The sequence below is a fragment of the Arachis ipaensis genome, chromosome B4 (genome assembly GCF_059453495.1).
Source record: "Arachis ipaensis isolate K30076 ecotype BB chromosome B4, ASM5945349v1, whole genome shotgun sequence".
Taxonomy (NCBI): Eukaryota; Viridiplantae; Streptophyta; class Magnoliopsida; order Fabales; family Fabaceae; genus Arachis; species Arachis ipaensis.
The window spans coordinates 12,982,755-13,004,455 of record NC_142439.1 but is presented as its reverse complement, the minus strand read 5'-3'; the positions used below and the strand labels follow the sequence as shown (position 1 = coordinate 13,004,455).

The following is a 21,701-nucleotide window of genomic DNA, read 5'->3' as shown; positions in this document are numbered from 1 at the left end:
TCAAAGACGATGTATTTGACTGGGTGTGTGAGGAGTTTGGTGGATGCTGACACTGGAGAGTCACTCCCCGCCTCTAATTAATTAGTCTTGCTTAGCTTGTACATATTAAACAATAATATAATTTTTGTATGTATTTATATATTTTATATTTATTTATTTTTAAAAAAATATTATACTTATCATTTTTAAAATATTTTATATTAAAATGTATTTATGTATGTATATATTAATATATTTTATATTTATAAAATCTATCAATATTCTTTTTTTTTATAATATTCTTTGATATGATGATGTTCATTTAATAAAATCTAATGGTTTATAAAAAGTAGTACATCTAATACGCATAAAATTGTTAGACTCATTTTAGATAGACGGTCAATCTAAAATCAGTCTATGTTTTTTGAGCTTATCTAATGCACTATAAAATTTAAAGCATTAGATTAGGTTAATAAAAAAATCTAATAATTTTTATTTAATCTATAAATAACTTATTAAAATTTACACTAAAAGATAACAAGTCTTTCAATATTTTAAATTTGTTCCAATAATAAAATTTGACCGATTCAACAATCAAGTCCTCATTTTAGCTCAGCCTTAGTTATCAACTATATATAGTCTTATACTCTTATTCATGATCGGATCTTAGTAAATGAAAGTTTCTTCACATTGTTCTTTGGTATCTGGATTAAGCTTTAATCAAATTGCTGATTTCTAATGGTAACGAATTGTAGACATTAGCGCACGCTTCAACCAGGTTGTCAAGGATAAGTGTGTTATAGTTGAGCCTCCTAATGATCCTACATTTGTGTCGGACAAAACGGTGTTGCTGTTGCATTGTTATTATCCAGCTTGTCCTTTTGAACATGGTGATTTCTCTAGTAGTTGGTCTTCTCAAATAATTGAAGTAGTTCAAGATGCGCAGCCTCCTCCAACACGCAAGAAAGATTCTGCCTTGTAGGTACTAAGCTAGTTGCATATAGAATATTCATTCAATCCTAAGATACCACCTAAGGTCACTACTTGGCGTCAAGCATTAGCGGCGAGTTTTCGTCAAATTTACCATCGGAATTGACAATAAATTCGTCACCCAAAAATATTATTATCGGAGTTGATGTTTCGACGGTAATGTCGACGACAAAAATTGGAGGGAAAAAAATAAATTTTGGTGCACTAGCTACCATCGGATTTACCGGCGAGTAAATCCGACGCTGAACCTTGTTTAGTGAAACGCTGCATTTTGGTAACCCGCACCACGCTACCGTTAGATTAATCCGATGGTAAATCCGACGGTAATCGTAACCTAAATTCGAACTGCGAACCCTCTTCCCCTTTATTTCGAAATTGGTTTCTATCTTTACTCTCTTACCTTCCTCTCTCTCTCTCTCTCTCTCTCTCTCTCTCTCTCTCTCTCTCTCTCTCTCTCTCTCTCTAACCTCGCAGTCTCTCTCTAGCCCCGTGCCGTCGTTGCTGGAACCACCGTTGCTGCCCTGCCCTACCGCCGCTGCTCAAAACGCCCCTTCTCTGTTATCTATTCTCGCCGCTGTTGGCCTACTGTCATTGGAAAGGCCACCACCGCCGCTGCTCGAACCACCCATTTCTATTCCAGGTTTTCTCTCTTCTCTCTTCTAATTAGTTTAATTAGATTAATTTATGTTTTAGTTGATTTTAGGTGGTTAGGGGTTTTCATTGAATCTGTTTTTCACGCTATTTAATTTCTATTTAGTTAATCTTAATTTCATTTAGTTCGTTGATTTTTAGTACATAGTTTAGGTAGATTAATTTTTGTTGTAAATTGATTTTAGGTGGTGAGGTTAGGATAATTTAGTTAGATTGATAGGTTCTGATCTCTACTCAATGTCTTTGGAATTATTATTTGAGATTGCCGATTCTTGTTGCTGGGATTATTTGAATTGGTCTGAATAATTAATTCTGCGTTTTACTGTAAATTTAGTTGAAGCATTGTTGCTGAATTTGTTTGAGTAATGCTTAACTATTTTGATGATTCGCTAGTTACTGTTGCTTTGTTAGAAAATTACTATTTTTAAGCTTATTTTGCTGATTCATATTGCTGCTGGAAGTGCTGGTTTATGCTGATTAATTACAGCGTTCTGCCGTATGCATAGCTAGTGATGTTTCATCATGTTATTTTGTGCCTTGTTGAGTTTGCATAGGATAATTTTTTGGATTGTTAGAATGCTTTGAAAGTTAGAATGTTTTGAAAAATTGTTAACAAAGTTAGAATGCTTTGTTAGAATGCTATGAAAGTTAGAATACTTTGAAAAGAAAATAAGATAGAATGAAGTTAAAATGGTCTGAAAGTCTAATTTAATGATTTTGAAACTAAAACACTATGTAATTTCCTTTTTTTTTAATTTACTAAACTAAATCACTTTTTGAATTATTTGTTATTTCTTGAGTTTCTTCTTATGTTATTATTGGTTGGTGTTTGTTATATTATTAATATGTTATTAACGTATTCGCTGTATAGACATGACGATAGGCAGCAGAGGTAGGTCGAGTGGGACACGTGGTCGTAGTAGAGGGTGGGCTTCCACCAAATCCCCTAGGGTTGCCTAGTCATCGCCCGCTATCCTAGCTACCCCGTCGACCCCTGTGATGTCACAGGCAGGTCCATCGGACTAGCAATTTATCATGGTCCCAAACCCAAACTGGGTACCTCCTTCTGCTACGCCCCCTACAGATGCAGCGACGATGTCGACAGAGCCTGCGGTGGGTGATACCTCCAATGCCCGCAAGCAGGATTCCCCTCCACCATTGCCTGTCATCCGGCTGAGGATTTGGCCCGATGGCATGTAGTCATGAGTTTAATTTTTTAATATTAAGTTTGTTTATCTTTAGTTTGTTTATGCTAAGTTTGTTTATCTTATTTGATTGTTAATATGCGGTTTGTTCTCTGACAGGTTTGCACCAAACCCAAATGCTTGCACACAGGAGATATCTGAGGTTATTAAGTCCATGTATGACCATCCGTGGCCGATCTACACGCAGATCCCGGCTAAGACCAGAGAGCGCTGGTCTCAGAAGTGGGCGGTAAGAACCCAATTTGGTTAGAATTAATTTACTGTATTTAAACTGTATTTTTTTCCAACTAAATAATATTGGTGAATCACTTTGTGCACTTAAAATTCATATGGGATATAGAGCATAACCTCATGATCTGGAAGATCTATGACCACCGAACAACCAAACATTTTCAGCAGATGATGAGCGATGTTCGTCAGGGAAAAGACCACCTAACCTCGTGGATCTATCCAAACATCAAGCGTGATCTGGAGGCTCATTTTAGAGATAAAAAGGGGTTCAAGCGTCACTGTCTAACGAACATCACCAACAGGACTTCTCCTCAATCATCGAGGTATACGAGTGGGTCGGCGGCCTTCATGAAGACGAAGATGAGACTAGTAAGAATTTTGGCATTATTTTTTGTTATAGTAGTCACTTGAATTAGTTAGTAGAATTTAGGGTGTTTAATTTCCTTTTTCATTATCAAGTTACTTAAGTAGTTAGTAGAGTTTAGAGTGTTTAATTTTAAGTTTTTCTGGATTTAGGTGGTTAGAATAGGTTAGAATATGTTAGATAGGCTCTGAGATTGCTGGAAAATGTTGGATTATTTAACTATTTGTTGATTCCTGTTGCTGAAATTAATTGGAAAATGCTTGACTGTGAAAATAATGATGTTAATTTAGGTTTGATAGAACCCTTTAAGGGTGGCTAAATCCGAATTTCGGGGAGACTCTGTCAAAATTTTTATAAGATTTTTAATGAAATAAAAATAATTAAAATTATGTTTTTGAAATTAGAATTAAGATTTCCTGCTTCATATATATTTGTCTATCATTTTTTAATTTGTTCATTTAGTTTATTATTTGGTTGATATATTAATTTGTAGTCTAAGTCGTTGGATCGTGAGGTGACACTCGCAGATACCTCCAAGTATACCCAAACTTTGAAGGCAAACAAGGAGAGATTTGCTGATAAGCGGTCGGCGACACATTATATGAGTTTAAATTAATCCTAAATTTCAGCTTTATTTGGTTTAAAGTCAATTATTTAACTATTATCCTAATCACAACTAACGTGTGTGCCGCAGGAGGAGTATCAGCAGAGGTTGGAGGCCGCAACCCAACAATCTCAGCTGCCTAAGAGAGTCGACGAAGCCATCTCCGATACCTCAGTCGTGGATTGCAACAGGATTTGGTGCGAGACCGCCTCTGAACCCTACAAGAATCACCGCTACGGGATGGGCTCATTCTTCACCAGTGGCCTCTGCTCCTCCGTGTTGGCGGCTTCCTACCTTTGCCACCAGCCTTGCTGATCCCCAGAAAGTTATCGACCTGAGGGAAGAGGTGCAGAAGCTAAGACAGGAGCTTCACCAGCAACAGGAGTAGTCTGAGCAGAGGTATCGAGAGATTCTTGCAAGCATTGCCGCTAGCTCAGAGCTAACGGAGAAGCTAGAGTAGCTCGATTGGTTGTGATAGCAGATGGAGGAGTACAGCCAGCAGATGCATACTGGAGGCAGCGGCACTGCTGGTTCTAGTGGCAACGCTACTTGTGGGGCACCGACGACAGCACCTACTCCGCCGCCTCAGCAGAGGGACCACGACGCTGTCGCTACCGATGATTATCAGGATTTGTAGCGGTTAGGTTTTTATGCATTTTTGTTAGTTTAGGGTACAATACTCTACTTCTATGATATTTTATTGTATTCGTACCATTTATTTTTAATAAAATAATTTGTTATTTTTTGCTAATTTTAGATTTCTGATAACGTTTTCGTTAACAAGTGTTTTAATTTCATTTGACTGTTAGTTGTGGCTAAACAGTGCCAGAAAAAAAAAATAAAAAGCCTACTGGTGGATGTTCCGTCGGATTAATCATCAACTCAGGCTCGACAATCCATTGAAAGAACCGACAAAAAAATCCGCCGATAATTTGCGTTAGACGAAAAAATCTTCCAGTAAAAATTTTCTTGTGCTGTTTATACCGTCAACTCAGTTTTTAGATTATTTAGTTGCTTAATAGTTGCGAAACATTTTGGCAAATTCATCAAATAGCATTATTCCAGCAGAATGTTTCCTTCACATTTCTTGGTATGACTTACATTGTTTAATAAAATAAGTTAATTATTAGTACTTGTTAGCCACCAATAATTGTCTCACTGTGTAGGTTTCTTTTGTAGTTAGTACTTGTTTAATTGCTAGAAGCTTGCACTAGAGATGGATTAGTTAATGTAGATAGTAATTATTTAAAATTCATGTAATTAGATACTAGTTATTCAAGTGTCAAAGCTCAAAGCATAAAACTATTTCGTGCTAAAATTTGTTTCAACTTTCAACACTCCAACATATTAAAAGGGTTAGATTTCTCCATTTTAGACCAAAGAAAAATAAGAAAACAGAAGAAGTGCACTTTATATATAAACAAATAGTCTAATTTGTTTATGTTTGAGTCAGTCAAACAATGACATTAGAAATTCTTCTATTGATTATTATACTTGTTATTGCTGAAAGTTCCTGAAACCTAATTCCTCTTTAGTGGATTTAAGTTGATTTGAATGGCTGGTTATTATTTTTTAGTTTTCATTATTATGATTCCTGATTCTTGTTTTCTAGATGAGTAAAGTATCATTTTTATTCCCAACGTTTGGGGTTAGTCCCAAAATTGTCCCTGACGTTTAATTCGTCCTATTTAAGTCCCTAACATTTCAAAATTGGTTCAATGTTGTCCTGCCATTAGAGATCTGTTAACAAAATTGTCGGCGGAACAAAATTGAGATGATTTTGAAACATTAGAGACTTAAATAGGACGAAAATGTTGGGGACAAAAATGATACATAAAAATAAATTTTAATTTTATCCTTCAATAATATCAATTTTTTACGCTTCATAGTTATTCAATTATTTTTTAACTACATCTAAATAAATTAAACTTAATCACATTAATTTTATTCTAAATAAATTTATTTTTTTTATAATTTTACTCTTAAAGATTTTTACTCATCATGAAATATTTGTAGAATAAATAGTACATAAACTTGCAAAAAAAAAAATGATACATGTACAATAAAGTATAAATTGTATTTTTTGTCTCTAATGTATCAAAATTCTTTAATGTTTAAGAGTAAAAGTCATTAAAAGTAAAATTATAAAAATAAATTTATTTAGAATGAAAGTAATGTGATTAAGTGTAATTTACTTAGATGTGATTAAAAATAATTGAATAACTATGTATTCGTAAAAAATTGATATTATTAAAAGATAAAATTAAAATTTATTTCTATGTATCATTTTTGTCCCCAACGTTTTCGTCCTATTTACGTCCCTAATGTTTCAAAATCGTCAAAATTTTGTCCCACCATCAATTATGTTAATAGATCTCTAATGGCAGGACAACATTGAATCAATTTTAAAAGGTTAGGGACTTAAATAGGACAATTTAAACGTTAGGGATAACTTTGGGACTTACCCCAAACGTTGGAGACAAAAATGATACTTTACTCTTTCTAGATTTAATGATTAGTGTTGATTCTTGTTTGTGGGTTGTTGTTAGGTTCTTGCCGAACCCGAACACGTGTACGCAAGAGATGACGAATGTCATAAAGCTGATGTACGACCAGCCCTAACCCAGCTACACAAATATCTCTGCTGAGACTAGGCAGTGCTGATTTGAGAAATGGGCGGTAATTACTTTCATTGTTTCTGTTTTAAACCTTTTTAGCTAGTTTATATCCTCTATCTTGTTTACCTAAATTTAAAGCTTCTTTGTTGCAGCTGTACTTTATTTGGGATGCTGAGCACGGCCTGACTATTTGGAAGATATTCGACTATAGGATGGGGTCAGCGACTCAAGCAGATGCTGGATGATGTTCGTCATGGTTGGGACTAGTGGACGCGCTGGCCCTGACCGGAGGTAAAGAAGCGGATGTTAGCTCATTCAGAGGCCGACTTGGGGTTCAGGCGTTGGCGTCTCACCAACCGAGTTAATAGGGCATCGACCAGGTCATCCAGGTACACCGGCGGCTTGGCAACCTTCATGAAGACGAAGGCCAGGCTGGTATATAGTTCCTTTAATATTGTTAATAACTTCGTTATGTTATTTATTTTGCATATCATTACTAGGCATTCTATTAATTTTGTATTTCAATGCAACTGGTGTAGTCGAAGGCATTGGAACATGAGGCCATATTGGAGGAGACATTCAAGTATACCCACATGTTGAAGGAGAACAAAGCGAGATTTGTTGATCAGAGGTCTCAGGACCATTATGTGAGTAAACATATAACTGATTATCTTCTGCTATGAAATTATTAGAGATTAACTATATATCTTTCTTACTAATCACAGTAACTTGTGCTAATTGCACAGGAGTCTTACACACAGAGACTAGAGCCCGCGACTCAGCAGTCTCAGCAAAGTGGGGAAGATGCCACTGATGGATCTGCGGCCTCAGTCGTCGACCTCGATGCGGTTTGGCACGCGACCGCCTCAGCCTCGTACAATAATAGCGTATACGGGATGTGGTCGTTCTTCACCAGCAGCCTTCTCACCTCGACGTTGAGGCTGTTGTCAGGCTCTACAACCAGTCAAGCCGTCCAGCTCGAGGAAGGCGTGGATTTAAAGCTCTAGTGCAGGAGCTCCAGCGCAGCCTTCATTAGCAGGCTCAAGAGCTTAATGATTATCAGGAGAGGAATCAAAAGATCCTCACCCGCGTGACGTCTATGGATAAGCTCAGGCTGGAGTTTAGGGAGTCGCTAGAGCGGATGCAGCATATGGAGGCTCAGATGGAGGTGTACCAGGCCCAGATGCACACCGCTGGCATCGACCTTGCTAGTGGGAATGGTAGAACTGGTGGCACATGGACATCGTCACCGAGTCCTACACCCCCGACTTAGGGCCACGAAACTGACGACGACGACTACCTGAATTTGTAGATATTAGGTTTTTGTTTTATTGTTTCATACATTTATTTGGTGTACTTGACTTTTATTTAATTTTCACATTGTATTATTTGTTTATTTTAAATAAAAAAAGTCTTCATTATTTATGAATTGACCACTAATTGTACAAAAAAAATTTAAATTTAAAATTAAAATTAACTATTTATTTCAAATTCCAAAAAAAAAAATTGACATTACCGTTGGAATTACGGTAGGAATTATCCAATGGTAACATGGCGTGAAACAACATGTTTGGTACCAACATTACCATCGGAAAACCAGTAATTAATTGGTTTTCTGAGCTGGTAATCCACCGCAAAATCCGACGGTAATTCCGTCGGACGAAATAAATCCAACGGTAAATATTTACCGGCGAGCCTGTCTGATTATTTTCGATGGTAAATCTGACGATAAATTGATTACCATCGGATATATTCGAAGAATCCGACGGTAAATCTGACATTACTCAGCATTTTTCTTATAGTGCAAGACATCTCCACTAAGATATGTATGATCCCCGAGGTTGAAATCGAGCTACAAGATAGTAGATTCTATCACGTATATCAAATTTGGAAACTTACTTTACGCAACACACCAACTTATATGTTTCATCTTCCATACAGTAAATGCACAGTTACCTTGAAAAATATTGCAATGATACTTGATATCCCAATAGATGGTATGCCTATGTTAGAATTTACAAATAACAACGTTAGTGGCCTCAAAAATAAATTTATGATACAATTTAGCATTTTACCTACTGTAGTTGATCGTAAAGGAAGCGGTGTCAAGTTTGCATGGCTTTGCACCTAAATCACCGCATGTAGTTGGGTACAACACTCGGTAGACAGATGTACGTGAAGATTCACATATTATTTGTTTGGGACAAATTTGTTTTATGACAAGTTAGGATTGTTAATCCACTGGAAGTTTTTGCCTCTGTTCCAAAATCTTTCTAAGATTAGGGATTTTAGTTGGGAATCTGCTTGCCTGACACATTTATATAGAGCATTATGTCGGACATCATGTTATGATTACAAGGATGTGGATGGCACTTTGGCACTACTATGTGTATGGACTTGGGAACGGTTACCATTCCTAGCACTGGTTCAATCACAGCAAAATTTTCAGCTTACTTGCAAGTAAAATTACTTAATATATATTATTTAAATATATTATTAAATATATCGATTGTGAAATTTAAGGTTTTATTTTATTTCAGCTGGATTGATTGGCGATCGCAATTTCAAGGATATAAAAAGTGGACCATCTCTCATATCAGGCAGTTACTAGATGATATTCTTGCAGATGGGGTAAATTTTTTATTCTATTTAATAGTGTTTCTATTATTGTGCATATTTTATTTATATTTATACGTTCATTTTGTTACGTTTTTGGCTTTTTGCAGTTTATGTGAACCCAAATAGTCATGATCATTAGGGGTGCACATTAAAAAATCAAAATATGGTCAACCAGTTAAAAAACCATAACTATATTTTGGTTAACCAATTTAACAAAATAATTTTAAAATCATATCCATATTTTTTAAAATTGGTTAACGGTACCAAAACCAAATTTAAAAAAACCGATTAACCAAAACCAAATTTTAAAAAATTTTAATTTTAATTTTCTAGAATAAAAATTCAATTTAAAAAAAAATAGTTTTTTTAAAAAACCAGTTTTTTAATCCAAAAATCGGTTTTTTGGTTTAAAAACCAATTTTTTATCCAAAAATTGGTTTTATTTTTTCAAAAACCAGTTATTTTTCAAAATCGGTTTTTATTTTTATAACCAGTTAAAAACTGATTTTTAAATTTTATAACCGGTTAATAACTAGTTTTATCATATAAAAGCAATTTGGTTAATTAACCAAGAATAAATTTTTGGTTAACCAAAAAATAAATTTAGTTTTTGGATTAACCAAACCATATACAACCTTAATGATCATATAAGGAACATTGTAGTTCCAAATGGCATCTTGCAGCATTGCTTAATATAGAGTGCAACCGTCTAACATGATAAGTGCCCTCAACTATTATATCGTCTTCATCCACATCTTCAGTTCGACCAGCAATATGATAAGTTCCCTCAAATTTCTTTACGTTTTTAGTGTCATAAATCGTCCAGTTGATGTTAGATTTCGATAAATAACCTCAACAAATTCTTTTAACTCAACATATAACTCGATAACTGACACTTGTGTCCGTGTTTGCTGGTAGATCGAGAACATCCCTTGCATACTTACTTCATTAGCCACATACATTATTTGAAACTGAACGAAACCATCGAATACTAACGCAGTCTATCTACAAAGAATATTTGTAACTCTCTTTAATACTTGATTATCAACATATTGACAAAATATACTCTTAGATTTCTCATATGCTATTACAAAAGGAATAATAAAATCACATAGATTCTCACACACAAAACTCACCTTTAAATTTTTCAGAAAAAATTTGACCATTATAATATATTTTGAATCTAGCACCTCTCTCCATTTTTATAATCTTACACTCTCAAGGAAAAAATCTCTCACACTTACACTCACACTCAACCGAACAAATCTATTCTTCCTTTTATAATACTTCAATTATATTTTTTAAATAAAAAATACAATACGCCTCATGTATAACGTCAATATGCTCCTGTGTAATGTCAATACACCTCCTGTGTATTGACAATAACTCCATGTATTGTGTTTTTAATATTAAAATAACACAATACGTCCCCTGCGTCTTGTACTTTTAAATATTTAAAAATGCAATACGCTTTTTGTATATTACTGCAGATAAATTAGAAAAAAAATTGCTACAACAATTTGTCCACCACAAATTGTCCCACCCAAAATTTTAAAAATACATAAGATCTAATAATTAAGTGTTATACCAAAACCTGATAAAAATCTAAAAAAAACAAATATCTAAAAAACAAATATCTAAAAAAACAGCAACGAAATTGTTATTTTTGCAAAATTGACTAATAAATATATTAAAGCATAAATGTTCTTATTTTGTTACAAAATGAACATTAATGAATTTTTTATTTAGATAAAAAATTAAATTCCTAGGTTTTTGTAATAATTTATTAAACTTAATTAATAGTATTTTATTAACATATAAAACCAAAAACATAAAAGTTTATTAATATTCTCAAATAAACATTAGATAGAATAAAATGATAATCCTACGACATACATTTAACTGTACAATATTTTCAAACATGAGAAAATAATATTTTTTTACGAGATGTCTAAATAATATTTTTTATTTTTTATTTATAAAATATATATTTTGCTTTTTTTAAGATTAAAATAACAGAAATTATAGTTTATTTGACTAAAATCTATCAATAATTATTATTTATTATTATCTATAAATTAATAAAAATAATTTAGTTGCTTCAAATAATAATAATAATAATATAAAGTATATGTAAACCCCACTAAAATTAGTAAATAATTAGTCAATAAATTGAATTTTAATTAAAAAATTAAAAATGTAAATCTAATATCAAAATAGGATAGAGCTCTTCAAAACGAGAATATTCCATAGCAACATCAAGGCCAGAATAGCTTCCGGAGGTTCAATAATAATAATAACCGGGGATGAGGACACGGAAAACAAGCTCAGTTTCCACAGGACGACTTGACTTGCAGGAGGTGTGGAAGGTACCACCCAAACACTCCGTGTAGGGCTGGCTGGAATGTCTGTTATTACTGTGGAAGAGCCGGGTATATGTCCTGGAATTGCCCAGAAAAGAAAAGTCAGGATGCTAGGAGAGCTCCGCAGGCGGGACGAGTGTATACTATGATGGCGGATGGTGCTAAGAGCACATATGCTCCGGTTAGAGGTAATGATGAACTAGTAATTAAAATTTTGACTGCTTTACATGATGATGACCTGTAACACTTATCATAATCCACCCCCGGGCTGTGAGAATTGTGATTTCCAAGGAAATGATCAAAAGATGACTTTTTATTACTGAGACAAAACGGTATTTGGTTGACTTTGAGGGAGTGACTAGGTTTTTGAAAAATAATAGCTAGAGTTATGTAGTAAAAGAAGAATAGAAGAGTAAACATACAACTTGAGTCATAGGTTAGGGATCAAGAGGGTTGAGAGTGGTGTGACGACACTATTAGAATCGATGGAACTCAGAAGCTTGGGGGATTATGAAATAGAGGACGAGATTCGTTCAATCAAGTGTTCCCGGTATGAAATACCAATTGGATCAGAGAGCGCGTTAATGAATCCTTCCGAGTCGACCTAACCTTCTTTTGTAGCTTACAATAGAATTCTACCCCGGACTTCTTCTTAAATAATGAATGGATAAACTCTTAATCCTATCCCTAACTTGCACGAATCTTGCTCCCCCCAAATGAATCCGACTTTGTCTTGTCATAATAATGTAAATTCATAAATCTTAGGAACTTGCCGCAAGTGGAATTGCTCTTTTTTGTAAAATTGGTAATCCGTTGACATTGGCTAAAGTTTATTTAAATTGGTGCGCTATATCTTCTCCTTAACCAGCTTGAATCTCCATTCTCTCTGAAAATGCACCTTAACTTCTTCTTGTATATCTCGTTAATCTCTAGAACTTGTTGTACTCACCATATAGAGCATCCCTTTATTTTACAGCGAACAGCGTTCCAATAATTTAATCACTTCTGGGTTTATTATCTTTCCAAGCTTGAGTTAGTATCACGTATAATGCCTAACCGTAACCATTAAGAATGTCGGTCCCTTAATATTCTTCCATACCTTAAGGGGCATTACTGATTAGCCGCTTGAGAACAAAAATAGTTTTCGAACCTCCTCAAGAGAAACTAGTTGCGCATTCTTAAATGTTGCTTTAACAAAATAAAAATCGGTGCGCAATTAAGATTAAAGGATTAAAACTAGGATGTATTGAACTATTTATGATATTAGTACAGACTAAGAATTGGAACGAGAAAACACACCTGAGAACTTGAACCCAAGAAGAGAAATGACCAATGTGCCTATCTCAGATTACTAAGCTTGAATTTGGGGGCAAAATTCCTAATTAGGTGAGTAGGATGTAAATCCCGCTAAAATTAGTAAATAATTAGCCAATAAATTGAATTTTAATTAGAAAAATTAAAAATGTAAATCTAATGTCAAAATAGGATAGAACTCTTCAAAACAAGAATTTTGATATCAATTTCGAAAAATTTGGCCCAAAATTGGACCGGATGGGCCGAACTGGTTAAACTGGGCTCGTGGGTCCAACCGGACCCATAACTTAAAGGGGATAGAGCCATCTCCTTCCCCCATTCAGCAACAAAGCACGCTGAAGGCAGTAAGGGGGAGAGGAGAGCTCCAAACCCTCATCAAACCTTCCAACCACCATAACTTCCTCGTTTGAGCTCTGATCGCCGCACCATTTGCGGCAACGCGTCTAGCACGTCGAGCTCTACGTTTCTATCGGATCAATTTCACAGGTAAGCCTCAATTTCGCCTCAGATTCTCTACCCCCGTTCTATTTGTGAAATTTGAGCTCTTGTGATGAAATCTTGCCAAATTCGGTGTTTTAGGTTCGATTTAGCTTCCGGAGCTTATTGGGTTTGAGTTGCTACGCGTGTAGGTGCGGTAAGAATCACCTAAACCTTAGTCAAACCTTGAATTTATTATGTGAAATCTGAAATTGAAGTGTACATGTGTATTAGGTGTAAATTAAGTAGATATATATGCATTGGAATTGAATTGTGAACATTAGAGGCTTGGTGGAAGATTGGTGCTAAGATTTTGGTGGATTTCCCAAGATAGAGGGGCTGTATGTGTGACTTGTGAGGTTGCCTTGGAGTAAACGTGGTGATCGGCCAAGGTATGGTTTAGGTTTCGCGCGTTTAATATATAAGGTTTTGTGAAAACTTAGGCTAAGGAACTGTAGGATAAGTTGAAGTGATTAAATGTGTTAAATGATTAGTTTTTATTATATGAATGGATAAGTTGATGTGGGTATTTGTTGAGTAGTTGATCATGTGGGATTGAATGTATTTATATATATGCTAGTATAATGATAATGGATGAAGGATTTATGATTATGGCAATGTAATGATGTGGTTGGGATTGAGTGGTGTTTATTTAGACTTGTTGGTATTGTCATAATGAATAATGTTGTAATAATGGTGGAGGAATTTCATGATGATGATAGTATATGTATATAGAGTAATATGTTGGTTTGTGGCTAAAATTGGTAAAGTTGGGAGAAATGTGGTGTAATTAAGCTAAGTTGTAAGAATTGTTGTGCTATGGTTAAAGACTAGTTAGATTGATGGTTATGGTATGTTGAGTTGAGTGGAAATGAGCTTTGAAAGGAAAATGTAGTTTTGGTAAAAATGAGGTTTGGTGTAATTTGGTAAAAAGTGGTTTTTGATAAAATTTGGTAGTCCATAACTTGCTCCTCAAATTTTGGATGGAAATGCGGTTTGTTTCAAATGAAAGATGGTTTCACAAGCTTTTGAACGATATAAATTTTGTGAAAAATGGAGTTTCGTAGAGAAAGTTATGGACGACGGAAGTTTGGTGTGAAGAATGTGTTATGCAGGTAACAATATTATGGTTTTGCAGCTTTCTGGGCAATCTGTTATTTTTTTGGAAAAACGCACATCCACGCGTACACGTGGCCCACGCATACGCGTGATGTGGCATTTTGAACCGAGTAGCCCATGCGTGCGCATGATAAGCCAACATGCATGACCACGGTACGCATGACCCACGCGTATGCGTGACATGATGTTCTCTCCTACATGTACGCATGGTAAGGGAACGCGCGCGCGTGCTAATTTTTTATACTACCACGTGTACGCGTGGCCCTTGTTTCCTGCAAAATTGGATTTTGTGTTTTAAGCCAGATTTTAGACTTCTAAACCTCTATTTTTTCCCTGTTAACCCTGGATCTTATTAATAAGCTTAGTAATTAGTTGAAGCTAGGAAATAGAGATAACTTGGGAATGAAGTAAAGATTAAAAATGACGAACTGTATAAGAAGGAGGTGCGTGTATGAACGAGTTCTACTGCGAAGGCTTGAATGAGTGATTTTCTACAAGTATTATAAAATGTATGAGGCAAGTAAGAGAGTAATGTAAGAATTTGAGAATGGATGATATTAATCAATCAAGGATAACAAAATGTATGCTCAATGAGTTAAGTGAAATTGAGAATGATGAGATGAGACATGAATTAGTATTGAGAATGAAAATGATAAATTGTAAGAAATGATTGAATAACTTGAGCTTCGGGCATAGCCCCCATGTCAGCCTGGATTTTTCCCGTGGTTATTATTAAGCTTGGGGTATTGTTTTCCCCATGTCATCTTGGGCTGTTGTCTCTTCTCCCCATGTCAGCTTGGGATTCGTCCCATGGATATTATTGAGCTTGGGGTGTTCTCTTCCCCATGTCAGCTTGGGGATTCTCCCCATGGTGTATTTTTTAGCTTGAGAACATGTAGGGATGGCTACATAACCGACAGTTGATATCAACAGCCGTAGGATAGGCAGGCATCATGTGCATTTGTTTGTTTTGTTTGCTATGCATTATTTGGGATTGCCTAACTGAATATATACCCTGCTAACTGCTATATTTGCTATTTGCACTACCTGTTTCCTACTTGTGCGTGAAACTATTTGTTTGTTTGTCTCTGCTGATTCATGGATGATGGAGGATCGGAGGAAGGGTGGAATGGTTTGGGGTTTATGTTAGGTTTAAAAGTGAGTAAGTTTAGAGTACTTAGATCACCCACCCCTTTTTATGGATTCTGCTTAGAAATTAAGTTTTATAATTGTATGATGGAGTTCCAGGATTGCCTCTGGCATTCCCAGGACCTTATTTATTATACGCGTGGCACCTTTACCATGCTAAGAACCTCTGGTTCTCACCCCATACTGTGTTGTTGTTTTCAGATGCAGGTCGAGAGGCTCCACGCTAGGCGTCTGGATTTTCCTGAAGCGTAGTAGTCCTTGGGATATTTTGGTTTATCAGCTTATGTATATATGTACTTAGTTACTTAGCTTTCTCTCCAAAAAACTTATCTATTTTGTTCCTCATAGAGGTTATAGGAGAGTTAGGGACTTATTACTGTACGTTGGGTGTTTGGGATACTTATGTAAATATATGTAAATATTCTCCAGCCAGCCTTGGCTTTGCAGGCTGAGTCAGGAGCTAGTTTCACTGTATTCTTGGCTTTCTTTTATTCTTTTGCTTATTCATATCTGTAATCTTTAGGTTTCTTCGCTCGCAAGTTATTCCGTTCCGGAGCGTTGCGCTTTTTATTTTGCGATTTTGTTTTACCCGTTTTTCAAGGCTCCTAGTATATTATATTTTTCCACTATTATAAGTAAATATTTTATGATTAGAGGTCCGTAACACCACACTACCTCTGTTCTACGACTTAAGCGTAAAACACTGTGTAGTAGGGTGTTACAGTATATATTTATTATTATAATAAATTTTACTTATCTTTTATATTTTAACTCGTTACAAAAATATTTAATTTGAAATTTTATATATTTCAGTATTAGTAATTTAATAAATTTGATCTCTTATTATGATAAAAAATTAGATAGATATACAAAGAAAATAAGAATTGAAATTAAATGAAAAAGATGACTTGAAATTAAAAAGGAATAGATAAAAATTGAATATAATGAAAGAGAATCACTCTACCTTCTATACAAATTCTTAATGTAACAAGAAAGAGATTCAACCAACTTCACTTGTTGACACTATGATTTGAGATAAAAATAAAATTGAATAGAAGAGAATCATTTTACCTTTGTTTTTTTAGGTTTAATTACTCTGTTGATCCATATAGTTTCGCAAAATTTTCAATTAGGTCCCTATACTTTTTTTCCTTTTAATTGGGTCCCTACACCAAATTTTTTTTTCAATTAGGTCCCTCTTGGTAGTAATTGATTTAATTGTATAGGGACCCAACTAAAAATAATTGGTGTAGGGACTCAAATAAAAAAAAAGCATAGAGACACAATTAAAAAAAATTTGGTACAAGGACTCAATTTCGCAAAACTATAAAGACCAACAGAATAATTAAACCTTTTTTTATTCAGTTTCTAATGGGACAAAAAAGACACTTACTCAATTTCACTTGTTCTTATCATAGCTTCATCATGAAAAATGAAACTGTCGATGAAACTGTAAAGTGATTTTTCACACCTCTAATTTCTTTCTCTCTCACAGTTACAATAGTTTAAGAGATACCTATACACTTCATATTATTTTAAGCATTCTAATATTTAAAAATATAAATTGATAACTACTAAATAATATCTATCCAAATCACGAATATTTAAAAAACGTATCATATTTATTTATTTTTGATATTTTATCAGATAATATAAAATATTTTAATTTATTATAAAAATATCTAATTTAAATTTTTATACATTTCATGATCATTAAGGAAGTAAATTTTATTTATTTTTTTTTTTGAAAGAAAGAAGCTCAACACAACAAGTGGAGCGAAAAAACAAGAAAGTACTCGCGTAAACCATAAAGTAAAACACCTAACCAATAGCTCCCCATCTCAAAAACACCACTATTTATTCCCTTGTCATCTCCGGCATTGCCATCAATAACAAAAAGGATCTACACCTAACCACTCCTTATAGTGCATGAAGGACATATGGATAATCTCGTCAACCCCTTTTCCTTTATTCTGAAAAATCCTTCTGTTCCTATTTAGCCAGATGTTCCAAATAATCACACAAAAACACATCATCCACCTCTTGCGCTCCTCTTTGCTAGCTGATATCTCAGTCCAACTTATAAAATGTTCCTTCAACGTCTCCGGGCATGACCATGGCCTCTCAACAAATGATAACCAGGCACACCAGACCTGCCATGAAAAAGCACAACCAAGGACAAATGGTGACCATATTCAACACTTTTGTTGCATAACACATATGCAACATCTTCCTGGTTAATAACTCCTAACCGGCTCAGCCTCTCCTTCGTATTGACCCTACCAATCAAAGCAAACCATACAAATAGTTCAACTCTTGGTGGAACAAGACCTTTCCAAATTGTCCTTGTAAAGCTGTAACTTGTTATATCCTCCGGAATTACGTCCTCCTGCAGTACCTGCATAAAAATGTTAGTAGAAAAGACTCCTTGTTTATCAAATTTCCATACCACTCTATCCTCTCTGTCATGATCCAGTTTGACCAGCCTTAATGTTTCATGCAACTGGTTCACTAGATCCAACTCCCATTGGAATAGCTCTCGCCTCCATTGGAAGTTCCATATCCACTCAGCCCCATCCCAAAACCCACAATCTCCTACAACAGATCTTCTTTGGTTTGAAACTGAGAAAAGTCTTAGAAACTAATCTTTTAGAGAACCACCACGCAGCCAAACATCCTCCCAGAACCGAGTCCCTCTCCCATCACCAACCTCCATAGCCAATCCAGTGATCATCTTCTGTCTCACCTACTGATTCTTGAACTGTATCTGGCATATATCCTTCCAGGGACCTCCCCGAATAGGCAAAACCTGAGAGGACAGCATCACGTTTGGGTTCAGATTATTACACGAGCAAACAAGCTTCTTCCACAGCGGATAATCTTCCTTTGAAAAGCGCCACCACCACTTAAATAGAAGAGCTGAGTTTCACAGCATGGCATCCCCAACACCCAATCCACCAAACTTTTTGGGCGCCTGCACCACTTACCACCTGACCAGAGCCATACCATTCCTACCATCATCCTTACTCCATAGAAATCTTCTCTGTAAGGAGATAAGTTTCTCTGCAATAGCCTTTGGCATCTTATATAGGTTCAAATAATATACAAGAAGGCTATTTAACACAGATTTAATGAGCACCAACTTACCAGCTTTATTAAGAACCTTGGCTTTCCAAAGGCTAAGTTTTTCCTCTACTTTGTCAATAATTGGCTTCCAAGTCTTCCCCAATCTTGGATTAGCTCCTAGCGAGATCCCCAAGTATTTTACTGGAATGGAGGCTTCCTTGCAACCCAGCACACAGCACATACGTTGTACCCACTGATTATCACAGTTAATGGAAATCAAGCTAGATTTGTCAAAGTTAATACTTAACCCCGACATCAGCTCAAAACAACGAAGAATCCTCTTGTAATTCTTAACTGTCTCTTCCTCTGGAGGGTAGAACAGAATAGTGTCATCCGCAAACTGAAGATGCGACAGCTCAATATGATCTCTACCAACCAGTAACGGAGATATGCGCCCGTTCCTAACCGCCTCCCCAAACATCCTATGTAGAACATCAACGACAAGGACAAACAAAAATGGAGACAGTGGATCACCTTGTCGTAGGCCCCTTTCCATCTTAAACGGCTTAGAAGGCGAACCGTTTATCAATATTGACATAGAGCAGGTACTGACACACTCCATAACCCATCCCCTCCATTTTCTTCCAAAACCCATCTTCTGTAATACAAGATCCACAAAGCTCCACTTGACCCTACCATATGCCTTCTGGAAGTCTAACTTTATTATCACCGCTTCCTTTTTTCTCAATTTAATCCAATGAACAGTTTCACACGCAATAAGAGCCTCGTCATGAATCTTTCTCCCCTTCACAAAAGCACTTTATGTTTCGCCTACTAGTCGTGGCATTATTGCTCGCATTCTCCTAACCAGCATCTTTGAAATGACTTTGTACACACACCCGACCATACTAATCGGCCTGAGGTCCTTGATTTCCTTTGCTCCAGTAAACTTAGGTGCCAGTGCAACCCAAGTGACATTAGCATCTGCCGGTAATCTGGAGGACTAGAAAAAGCCCAACACCGCTCTCGTGAATTAAGAACCAATTTCATCCCAACATTTCTTTATGAAGTTCATGTTGTAACCGTCACTACCGGGAGCCTTTGATGACTCACAATCCCACACTGCTTCTCTAACCTCCTCAGTAGTCTGTTGCATCTCCAAAGCCAAAGCATCATCCTCACTGATCATCTCCACCAGACCATCTCTGAACCCCACCAATGGCGACTCCTCCTGATGGTATAAGTCCTTGTAAAAGTCCCTAATCGCAATCTTAATTCTTGCTTGATTTCTTATCAATCTTCCATTAATGACCAGTGCATCAACCCTGTTGTTTCTCCTTCTCGCCGAGGCTATGTTGTGGAAATACCTCGTGTTTTTATCTATGTCCCTCACATGTCTTGAGCGCAACATCTGCTTCCAATGTAGTTCTTTTCTTACATACCATTTCTCACAACACGTCACAAGCGCTTTCCTTCTTGCCTCTACCGTTCCATCATAAACCCCCTCGCCCACCATATCATCAATCTTCTTAATCTCTTCTTCAAACTTCAAAATTTTCTTGTCCATGTCACCAAAATTGTCTTTATGCCATCTACCCAGAGGAATTGCCAAAGCCTTTAATTTATCTGTGAATTGCACCTCTCCTAAACCTCTTCATTCCTCCTTTACCAACATCAGGAAGCCTTCATGTGTAAACCACGAGTCCAGACTTCAGAACGGTCTAGGGCCATCTCTCAGCCTCTTATCTTCCACCATAATAGGACAATGGTCAGACAAACCCCTTGGACCACCTCGTAACCGATTCTCTGGAAACTCCTCAAGCCATTCCAAACTCAACAGGGCCCTGTCAATACGGCTACAGGATCGTCCTCTGAACCAAGTAAACTTGCGGTCAGTAATCGGCAAGTCCACTAGACCCATGTCATGTATCCAATTCTTGAAATCCTCCGCCGACAAGGATAAGCTATCGGTGTCTCGTCTTTCTTCCACATGTACAATCTCATTAAAGTCCCCCATGAAATAGTAGGGAACCTGGCATAAACCAGCTATGTAACTCAGCTCCTCCCACACAACAAGCTTCTCATCTCTAACATGTGCACCATAAACCAAAATAAAGGCACAATTAAAATTATTCTGCAATAGGACTCCTTCAACACACAACCATCTCTCACTTTTATAGCAATTTATGATTTCAAAAGAACCTTCGTCCAACATTAGCAACAACCCGCCAGAGGCACTGGTAGGCTCAACATAGTCCCAACCAACACAACCGTTCCCCCAATTTTTTTAACATCAAAACTAGTCACTGATTGTCTTTTAGTCTCCACCAAACCTAGCATGTTTAATCTAAATTTTCTCTTTAGGTCCTTTACCATCCTTATTTTTCCGTCACCCCTCAACCCCCTAACATTCCAAGAACTAAAAATCATTTTAAATAATTATTGCACACTTTTTTTTGTGTTTTGGGTCTGCTCCGTCTAGCTTTTGCCTTTTGTTTCGCCAATCTTCTTTTCCGAGTGATTTCTTCATTCTGTTGTTGGAGGATTGCTATGATGTCATCTTCTTCATTATATAGCCGCTTCTGACTCCTTTACCAATTCCCAGGTCCTTTTGTTTTCTAGCAGCTTCTCATTCAATCTTAAGCTCTCATCATCACTGGCATCATTATCGTTTGCACATGTTCTGCCCTCCATACTACCCTCATCATCACCGTATCCATCTCGTTCATTAATCTCTTGCACAATTCTGTGACAAGACGTTTCAATTCCCCGCCCTGTAATGTCAATTTGTTGAGCTCCACCACTGTGTTCAGAATCATCATCATTACAGGGCTCGTCATTCAGTCCCACATCTATGCCATTAACCCCTTGTACCCGTTCAGCCCTCCCACAAAATTTTGGCAATTTGCACCCCTCCTCCATAACCGTATCTCCTCCGCTACCAACCTTTCT

General features: G+C 36.1%; 2 protein-coding genes across 2 annotated transcripts; both read right to left on the bottom strand.

Moving 5' to 3' along the window:
• Positions 1 to 19,782: 19,782 nt before the first annotated feature.
• On the bottom strand, positions 19,783 to 20,316 carry LOC148566700 (uncharacterized). The gene has a single exon (XM_088484388.1). The coding sequence runs from the start codon at positions 20,314 to 20,316 to the stop codon at positions 19,783 to 19,785; it is 534 nt and encodes a 177-aa protein (XP_088340514.1).
• Positions 20,317 to 20,460: 144 nt separating this feature from the next.
• LOC148566699 (uncharacterized) lies at positions 20,461 to 20,964 on the bottom strand. The gene has a single exon (XM_088484387.1). It carries the CDS (start codon positions 20,962 to 20,964, stop codon positions 20,461 to 20,463), a length of 504 nt encoding a protein of 167 aa, XP_088340513.1.
• Between the last annotated feature and the right edge of the window lie 737 nt (positions 20,965 to 21,701).

Bases quoted from the DNA above. Each gene is read 5' to 3' on its own strand.
- LOC148566700 (XM_088484388.1), bottom strand. From the start codon at position 20,316: ATGGACAAGAAAATTTTGAAGTTTGAAGAAGAGATTAAGAAGATTGAT.
- LOC148566699 (XM_088484387.1), bottom strand. From the start codon at position 20,964: ATGTTGGACGAAGGTTCTTTTGAAATCATAAATTGCTATAAAAGTGAG.